Source organism: Acanthochromis polyacanthus, chromosome 3, assembly GCF_021347895.1.
Source record: "Acanthochromis polyacanthus isolate Apoly-LR-REF ecotype Palm Island chromosome 3, KAUST_Apoly_ChrSc, whole genome shotgun sequence".
Taxonomy (NCBI): domain Eukaryota; kingdom Metazoa; phylum Chordata; class Actinopteri; family Pomacentridae; genus Acanthochromis; species Acanthochromis polyacanthus.
Window position 1 is genome coordinate 23,436,549 of NC_067115.1, and position 9,869 is coordinate 23,446,417.

Genomic DNA, 9,869 nt, shown 5'->3' on the forward strand with positions numbered 1-9,869 from the left:
AAATGATTTTAGTGTTGAGAAAATAAGGTGACCTACTAAATGTTGACACAGACATAACAAGATCCAACACACTCCTGTCAGATTTCATCTTATTTTATTAATGCACATTCCTTTCATTCACCTCATTTGAGTTATGTTTTTGTACTGTTAGATTTCTCTCTTTTTTTCTTTTAAAGTATGATAGATATACACACTAGTAGCATTGAGTAATGGCAACATGCTGCTGCTGTGCTCCCGAACATAAATCCCCTCAGTGGTTGTATGTGATGGTGGTTATGATGCGATTACAACTGACTTGTTCTAAATCTAGAGTTCACCACTGGAGGGCTGAGCCATGGAGCTTGTATAATGATTTAGGTGGTCTGTCACTATGTAAACCAGTTTTTGTGGGTTTGTCATCATACTGACTGTTTTTCTGTTGTACACGTTGTTCAACCAATTAGTGTAAGACTGTGTCTGCATTCAACAACATTAGTGACAGTGAAGACCGAAACATATTTGCTGTAAGAAAGCCCACACAGACTGTAACTGTCTGCGAACAGCGATTTGGAAACCAAAAGAGGTGAAAAGTAATGAGACAGTAGACAAGTGCAACAGATATGATCAATTGTGTCTTTTCAAGGGTTTGAGGTTTACACAGTGAACTATTGTTGATCGGTAACGTTTCAAATTTTGAAAAAGCGCAAAGGGACTTTACGATCTACCTCTGCACTGATTCCGTTTCTCCACCTGCTACAGGACACATCCAGACCACTTACAATAATCCCATCAGGGCCAAGGTCACTTAAAAACAAAGTACTTCACTGTAAACAAATCTTGTCACGCAATTCCGTCCACCACAGACGTCACCTTACTGCTGTACATCCTAGGCTTTCAGTGTCGCACCCCAGAATAGCATGTGGCACTGTGAGGTATACGGTATTAATGACATTTAGCAACCTGTGACATGATGAGTAAATCCACATGACGTTATTGTTTAGAAGTTCAAGACCTTCCCGCAATGTACATAATGAGCTATTGCACTGATGATAACCTCTGGCCTTCAATCACACTGGACACATACGTAGTCATTAAATCTTTGATTAGCTGAATCAGGGGTCTCATTTGTGAGCAATGTGCTTAGAATCCAACTTTTTCTTGATTGTTGAGATCCGTTATCAAAATGTGCTTCTGCATTATAAAATGGCCGATGCTCATTTTAAATTAGCACGCTTAACAGCAATTAAACTTTTGTCTTTTAAATGTGATCACCAATCAGCCTTAATTTTAAGCATATGTGAGAGAGCTCAACAGTAACACTCTGTCTCCCTCAGCTGCAATGATTTACCATCTAAGTGTGTTAGATTTTAAACTGGAAATGACCTCGATGCAGCAATCAAAACCCAATGCCGGCTTAATATACACAATAAACAGTAAGTGTTGTTCTGTGCACGACTCACCCTCTCTACAGCCAGCAATAATTATCTATGCGCTGCTACAAGAAAATGAAAAAGGTGTGATTCCGTTAGATCTCACGTTCGTTTACGGTGTACCCGACAAAATGCAACTTTTTAGCTCTCGGCAATCAAAATTGGCACCGCCTTAAAAAAAGGAACAGAGACTATTTACAGCTAACAGTAAAAAGAGAGTATACATTTATGTTACCTGTAGAAGAAGAGCTCACGTTTGAAAGCAGGAATACTGCTGTACTGTGTTGTTGTTAGTGCCATTATTGCAAAGTGAATAGGGCAAAGACTGCGGATCAATTATGCGTGCAATCTCCAAGAGCACTGCTCTAAAGGAGAGGTCCAGCTGCTGTTGTCACTCCATGGAGAGAGGAAGAAAAAAAGATATACAATAAGACCATTCCTAATATCCACAATTGTGAAAAAAATGTTTAGATTTAGATGCACTGTCTGGTAAAGTCACTTGTATGTTTTGTAGCTTAAGACATTCCTTCTCCTTTGCTACCTAACATGTTTTATGTGAAAAGTTACCAGATCGTATTAGTGAGGAGTGCAACATTGTGTGATCAACAGCACTGAGTCACTGCAGATGGAGAGGTGTCCCTGCACCTCTTCTACTGCCCCTACAGTGGGGCAGTTACACAAACATCTTCAAAAAGTGGGAGTAGAGTGCAGCAAAAAAAAAACACATCCCGATGGGCACCAGAGATATCAGTTCATCTCAGTGTTGGAAAAATGATTATGCACTTTCCTCGGGGATCAAAAAAACTGAATCGAATAAATAGTCTTGTCACGTCATATCATAAATCCAATCTTTTACATCTTAGTATGTTTTGAAACAGCTTGATTTCTCATAAACGCTTTCCACTTCCCATGCCTTCCCTAAAACATCCCGATATATTTGAGTCACTGCTTGCGTTTGTGTGACAGTTCGATGAAAGCAATGCCGCTGTTCATATTTCCGTTCCTGTCACTGTGCCTGCGTCTCAGGGTTGACACGATCCTGGAAGATGTACAGGTTGTTGGTGGCTGCTATGGCAATTATGTTTTCAGATGGATGCCAAGCCATGTGCAGGATTTTCTTGGTGAAGTCCAGGCTGTCGACGCCCACATCGCCACGGCGACGCTTACCGCCAGTATAAACACGGCGGGTCCGAAGCACGGCCCGAGGCTTGCTGCTTTCTCGCCACGCCTCCAGGGTTACGCCTCGGCCCGTTTCTCTGTCGAACATCCTGAAGAAGCTGTTGTATGCCCCCGTCATGATCACACTGATCATCGGAGAGGAGAGGAGAGGAGAGGAGAGGAGAGGAGAGGAGAGGAGAGGAGAGGAGAGGAGAGGAGAGGAGAGGAGAGGAGAGGAACAAGATTAAAGGGGAAGGGAGACAAGTAAGATTCGTGGAAGGTTGAGGGGGCGGAAAAGAGGAAAACAAAACGGAAGACAAGCGAATTGATTTGATGTCGGCAAAGCTTGTCTCTGGGATTGATTTAAACGTCGAATAACGGCAGAGGCAAAGGAATCACTGTAAGCAGAAACACACTGAGACAACCCCCTACTTTGCTTTTAAATACACCTAAATACGCTCTACTTTGTCCATCCTTTAATGCCACTTACCTGTCTGAGCTGTTCCAAACACACTCAAACTTGTCAAAGATGCAGTCATTCTCGTAAAGGGAACACAGCTTACTCCTTAGGTATTCGTGGACCTGGGGATGATGCAGACAATCATCCTTAGTTTCTGGAGTATAATAGTAATTATACTGTCCACAGTGGCCCACATGCATAACACAACATCTAACTTCATGTGTTCAATGATTATTTGAATTAATTACTGCTAAATTATAAATTTTGATATCCATAAACAAACTTGCATTATCAAAATTTTCATGGGTTGATTTTCTGTAAGCCAGATAACCAACTAATATTTATAAAGCTAAACTTAACCTAATGGTACATTTTCCATATCTACATCTATATAGATATATACATGATTGTAGACACAATAAGTGATGCTATGAGGGCAGAAATGACACAAAATGTGTCTACAACATGTGCACAGAACAGTGCTGTCTTACCTGGTACGTCTCCACTGGGCCTTTGTCCATATTCAAGTCCCACACCTTGGCGGTGAGGTAGTCTCTGGTCAGCAGGTAGCGTCCACTGTGGCTGAACTTGACATCCGACACAGAGGAGATAATCTCTGAGAAGAAGGACCGGCTTCCTGGATCCTCAGGTTCCTCAAAAACTGATTACACACAATCGTAATTAGAGATTTTGCTTTGTAAGACTGGGATTCCTTATGCTCATTCCCACATTACGGTGTTTTATCCATGCAAAAAAGCTTTCCGATCTGTGCAAAATGCTCACGTTTGGTGTGTCTGTCACAGAGTGCCGAGGCTCTCATGTCGCAGAGGCGCAGCGTTCCCTTGCTGCTGCTGTACACAAACAAGTGGCAGTGCTGAGGGTGGAACTCTGCTGCCGTTATCACCTCCGTCAGATCCTCCATGTTGGCTGGTTTGATGTCTACAATGTCTGAGAGGAAGATCCATCAAGGACCGAACAGCACAGAGACCCTGAGCACGAATTAATGGCGTCTACAATAGATTGTATTCATCTGCTGTCACATGTTCAAGAAGGCTCAGTGAGGGAGCGAGAAAGCCACCAAATCATTTATATTATTCATCATCCTTTCAGGGTCTTTTCAGATGTAAATGAACGTTTCATTTTTCATTACTAACATGTTCTACATGGTAACTCCTCAATGCATAATCACAACTCCCCAAAAAAGCACCCCAACCAACCCCCAATAAGCACGCACACTCTGTTCCTCTCTCTGTTCTATTTGTGGTAGTCCTGTGTGGTTCAGTAGAAAGTGTACTGCTGAGTGAATTATTTAAACTCGTCTTCCATAGATGCCTCTACGATTTTCTAGGTCAGCTTCCATTTGAATGGGAAATCTCCAAATGCAGCAGGTCCTACATGCCACAGCCTGAATGCACACTCTGGGGGCAGTACACAGCGCTTTAATCGAAATATAAATCCAAATATAGTCATGTGCTGCTTACATTAAATATGGATCAAGATGAATGGAAATGGACAGGAATGTACACATGTTTACCATGCGGGGGGAATCAGGTTTGTGATATTTTATGCTTGAATTTAAATGAAAGGTTCAGTTGTCACATGGTAAATCTTCTAACTAATGCACAAAGATTTTCAAAGGTAGATATTCTATAGAATAAATTTATATGCATGTCTAATACAGTCCATGTGCTTTATTGTACTTCGCTTTTTACTATACCTTGCTTTAGGGGTATACTCTAATATAAAGTTACTATAACGTGTTATTTTCTGCTGATTGCATGAATATAAACTGAATCAAAAGTGAATGTCCTTCTGTTAGCTTGAATGCTAACTGGCATGCTCATAGGGTATTGCTAGTTTTTTTTCTCTGAATTGATTCCAGCATATCCAAGTATAATTCTCTCATTTCTGAGTTGGGATGATACAGTAATACCTTCATAACTGTGAAATAAGATCTACTTTGTACTTTTATTTTTGTGCAGTTTGTGAAATTTCTTTCTCTGTGAAATCTGAGAAGTGCCTCCAGTGAGAGATTAAGTTGCGCAGAAAAATCAGAGGCAAGAGATTGAGTTATAGCAAGCAAAGATACTGAAAACAGTATGGGAGGAGCAAAACAAATCATGGCCACAAAGGATACTGAAACTACGGTCTGTGATGCCCAGGTGCCACATATTGATGCGCAGGTCATCAGCAGACAGGTAGGTCTCCCCATCGCTGTTGACCGAGATGGAGTTGACATGGTAGGTATGTCCATTAGCGAACACTCGTCTGGGACGAACCTCTACCATTAGATCTGTAGGTTTCAGCACTGGCACCTTAGATGCAGAGGTGTAAACAATCGAAGAATGAAGAAAAGTAGAAAGGAACAACAACAGGAGGGATAAGAAAGAGAGAGAAACAGGAACACAATGAGAAAAACAAAAGAAAGGACAAACACAAAGGGCATGAGAGTCAGGGATCATATAAGGGCAAGAGCAAAGATGTAAAAGGCAGACACCTGATTAGCTGATCGAATGTGAATCTGATACATATTTGACATGTGCAGGTGTGCGTGTTTGTGTGTGTGCATGAGCGTGTGTGTGTACCTGCAGGGAGGTGATGGTAGAGATGTCCTTGAGCCGTCCCTCCTCATCTTTCAGGTTGTATCCCTCCGGTCTCTTGTCTCTCTCACTCACCTTCCACAGTTTAATGGTCTTATCTGTGACAGGCAACAGGATTTTCACATCAGTCGTTGAACACGTACAGAGAAAATTGACAATAATTACTAGAGACACCGTTAACGGCTTCCACACAAATGGTCAGGAAAAAAGACAACTAGTAATAATAACTCTCTGTACTCAATATGGACACATTGAAGGGGATCCAATTAATGGAATTTGTTTTAGTACAGATGTAAATGTTACTCTTTGTGAATGGAGCTACACTGCTTCAATATATGATCCCTGTTTCACATATTTCAGAGCAATTATCTATAATTAAAGCACAGATTAAGTTCTGTGGTCTCCCACCAGCAGGATGGTGTCACTATTGTAGCCACAAGTGAGTTTCCAATGACTGGCCTGATGTTATTTTATCCTGCTTAGGTAATAAAAGATGAACCTGGCCTGTCATAATTTCGGGAAGTGGAGGTTGTACTGATGTTTGTAAGTCACACCACAGTCAATTCTCATCAAAAATCTTTCCTATTTAGAGTAGATGCCTTATGGCAGAAATTATATGTAGCTATTCTTGTTGTATTTCAACCTAGCACAACTTGAAAACCATATGATCCTCTCGTAGAGGTTGAGATGTCACTGATTTCTCACCATTGGTGGAAAGGAGGAAATGTGCTGCATTCTGTTGTGGCAGCCATCTGATCTTGTTGATTTTCTCTTCGATCTCCAGACTCTTTAGGTAGTCAAAGTCTGGCTCATGGCTCTGAAACGTGCTGTAGACGTTGTACTCCCCAGAGTCCCCCGTCTCCCCCACCTCCTCTGACTCCCCTTTAGACTGCCCAGGTCAGATAGTGGAGAAAACACAGCTTTCAGTGAACACTTTGACAGTTTGTGTACAGATACATAACAAAGACTTCTGGGGTTATGTGACGATTATACAGAACTGGATACAGAAAGTGGTCATTGCAACAAGCTAAACTGACCTCAATCTCTCGCTGGAAGATGACCACTCGGCCACCTTTGTCCCCCGTGGCCAGCAGGTCCCCCGTCTGGTTAAACTCCACCGTAGAGATGACATCGGCTAGGAGGAAAACAGGGAAGTGTGGGACAGTTAAGAGGGATGGTGGTTGAATTTTTTTTTTTTAAATAGAGAGACAGGAAGAGAGAGACAAAGAGATGATAGAGTAGAAAGGAAATTAAGTAGGCACTGAGCAAATGGGAGGCAGAACATTAGGAGAGCATAATAAATGTGGACAGGGGTGGGAATGAAAGAAAAATACTAGATTGTTACAAACTATCTTGTTCATTAAAACCACATTTTGTTCTTCTACAACCTCCTCACACTCTAAACCATAAATCAATCATTTAAGTCTAATAGTGGAATCGAACACAGGACCAACAACAAGTGTGTCTCGCTGAGTGTTCAATCAGTCATGGGGTTTTCAATGTCATTATCCATTCCTTTCATCCAGCGCTGCAGGAATAATGCACCCATGAAGCTGAAGTGCATCTTTCCCATCAAAGCAGCATGTTATCTGACACCACGGCAGTGACACTTGCTCTGCTCTACCTTCAGTGACGTAGTCTCGCAGGAAGGTGTGGTTGATTTTGGGGCTCTCAGCGTCCTCGCCCATCTGAAGCTGAGGGAGGCTGACCCGCCAGCGCGCCCGTCCTGAGGGGAAGGGTCCAATCCGTAATCTCTCTCCCCACCCAGGCTCCGCCCATGCTGCTGGGGCCTAGCGGAACGGCCTGGAACAAGGCATCCTGGGAAACCGGCCGACCGGAAGGAGAAGAGGCGTGACAAGGAGATGGAGTTGGACGGGGTAATGGAGAGGGAGGAGAAAGAGGGGTTTCAAGAAAGAGGAAAAGGGAGTGAGAGGAAGGTAAGATGCAAGAGAAGGACAGAGAAGAGAGAAGTGGGATGGGAAGACTGGTGATGAGGAGAGCTCTGGGAAGGAAAGAGGAGGGAGGCCGTTAGGTAGGCTGACAATATGTGCACACAGCATGCCAAATGGTGTGACCTTAGTTAGACATTCAACACACTCATTAGGACAGACATGTGTATAGAGGCACAAGAGCTCGTCAGTGCTTCAGATTAGAGGAAAAACAACAGACAACTAAAGCAGAGAGAATATGAATCCTTGTGTATGCATGCAGAAATAAGCACATGATGAAGATGAAAATATCTACTGCAACATTCACTCCATGCAGCCGTGGCAGTGGTGATAAATGTTCCCAGGGTGTGGTAGTCCTCTCTGCCCACTTTCCAGATCCCCGCTCTCTCTCTCACACACACACACACACACACACACACACACACACACACACACACACACACACACACACACACACACACACACACTCCTCTCCAATAGATAGTCCTTGACGGAGATCAGAGGAGAATGCGATGTCTTGCCTGTGCTGCAGGAGGGAGGGAGGACAGGCCTCAGCACACCTACCAGTCCGCCTGCTGCCACCGCCGCCACTGCTGCTGCTGCTGGTATTCCTGCTGCTGGTGTGTTTAAGGTCCTCTGCTGCAGTGTACTCAAGCAGGCCTGCGTGTCTGTCGAAGGGAGAGGAGAAGGGACAGAAAAGAGAGAGAGCAAGGGTGGTGGTGAGAGGAGGAGAGACGAAGGAGGAGAGAAAAAAAGAGAAAGAGAGAGGGATAACGAGGAGGATGGAGGTCTGCTGCCTGCTGATGCTGTGGATCTGATTCTGTGCAGCATCCACTGTGTCATGGCAGCCTCCTCCTGGAGCAGCCAATCACAGAGCAGCTGTCACTGGAGAATCCACCCACTGCAGGTGATGAGGAGAACCCAAGACCAGCAGAGGGAGCCCTTAAACACTGAGTGGTGTGGAGTTTGCAATTTTTTATGTCAAAAATTGAGAATAATAGTTATGATTTTTTTTTCTTTGTACAAAAAGAAAAGATCTGAGTCAAACAATTGGTTACTGCTGGCAGGGATTTCTCTCCTGAACACATCAATGGAACTTGAAGGCTGAATTCAATAAACTGACAGAATGATTGAGAAGCCCTTTTCTTAATACCAGAGTCTTTGGCATTCCCTCAACAAAGAACCAGGCTCTGACCATTTAGCCTTTGACGTCAGTCTGTCTTACAGGGTGAGCAGTTTCCTGATTGTGTTGCACAGAAGGGATTTTCTACAACAGAAAATTAAACAAAACCTTATTTTCAAAGCCTGACATCAAGCCTTTCCATAACTCCAGTCATTTAAGACAACGTGTGAAGTTATGCCTGACTACTGCTGATTCTAACCCAGACTGTGTTTTCATTAAGAACAAATATTTGTTGAAAAGGGACATGTTTGACTGCCCCTTTAAAAAAAAAGTGAATGGAGGTTTCATTTTTGCTTTACTGAACATAGTGTAGGTCAGGCTGTGCAAGTCAAATTAAAGCTGTTTATCAATAATGCACAAGTGTTTATATGGACTAAAAATGGTGACTTTTTCTTGAGTTTAAGATGGTTCATACTGCTGAAATAATGAGAAATACCAATAAAACAAAAAGCAACAATTCAACATGTCTAAAATGTCAAACTGGAATATTTTTGTATTTATTTGATCATCTTGTTTTTATTTATCTCTGTAAAACAATTCACCTTGTGTTACTTATAGGGACATATGTATTTATGGTAGGAATATTCTGATAAACTGAGTTGAGTGCTGTTTTATATGTGTTTAATGCAGGATTTGACCCATAATTGAAATAATTTTAGGCTTTAAATGCTGGGGTGATTTGTCTGTACAATATATACATAAAATGTGCATTCTTACAATAAATTACTCAAATTTAATGACCAGTTCACAGACTCTGAACTTACTGGACACTCGAACCTTCTTCAGACAGCCCAGTGCACTTGGCAAAATGAAAAGGCCATACGCGCCCATTTATTATGGAGCAAAGCCTGAGCTTGGACCCGATCCATCAACTCTGTAACGAAGCTTTAATCGGTTCCGTTTAATGAATAAAACCTGTGGCACCAGATCGGCTAAATAAAGGTCAGAGGATTACCTTAACGCAATCGTTGCCTCGGGCTCCTCCATCGCTCTCCTGTCTGCCACTTCTTCTGTCTGCCTGCTAACAGGTCAGTCGATTCTCCTGCACAAGTCACTGAGAGTGAAAAGCTGAGTTTACCCGATCTTTTCTCGCATTACCTGAGCGAGGGG

General features: G+C 42.7%; 1 protein-coding gene across 1 annotated transcript; it reads right to left on the bottom strand.

Annotated features, from left to right (window-relative positions):
- Window positions 1-77: 77 nt before the first annotated feature.
- Window positions 78-8,424, bottom strand: ppp2r2ca (protein phosphatase 2, regulatory subunit B, gamma a). The gene is made up of 10 exons (XM_022206451.2): window positions 8,141-8,424; window positions 7,252-7,629; window positions 6,665-6,762; window positions 6,333-6,516; window positions 5,613-5,725; window positions 5,165-5,342; window positions 3,811-3,975; window positions 3,519-3,688; window positions 3,058-3,149; window positions 78-2,713 (listed from the first exon to the last, which is right to left on the bottom strand). The coding sequence occupies exons 2-10, from the start codon at window positions 7,313-7,315 to the stop codon at window positions 2,416-2,418; spliced, it is 1,362 nt and encodes a 453-aa protein (XP_022062143.1). The 5' UTR covers window positions 7,316-7,629; window positions 8,141-8,424; the 3' UTR covers window positions 78-2,415.
- Between the last annotated feature and the right edge of the window lie 1,445 nt (window positions 8,425-9,869).

What these genes read in the sequence shown, in the direction of transcription:
- ppp2r2ca (XM_022206451.2), bottom strand. Translation starts at nt 7,315, where the DNA reads ATGGGCGAGGACGCTGAGAGCCCCAAAATCAACCACACCTTCCTGCGA. An exon ending in CTACCATCACCTCCCTGCAG is followed by an intron (nt 5,343 to 5,612) that starts GTACACACACAC and finishes TCTGCATCTAAG; the next exon opens with GTGCCAGTGCTGAAACCTAC. An exon ending in CTGTGACAGACACACCAAAC is followed by an intron (nt 3,689 to 3,810) that starts GTGAGCATTTTG and finishes GTGTGTAATCAG; the next exon opens with TTTTTGAGGAACCTGAGGAT.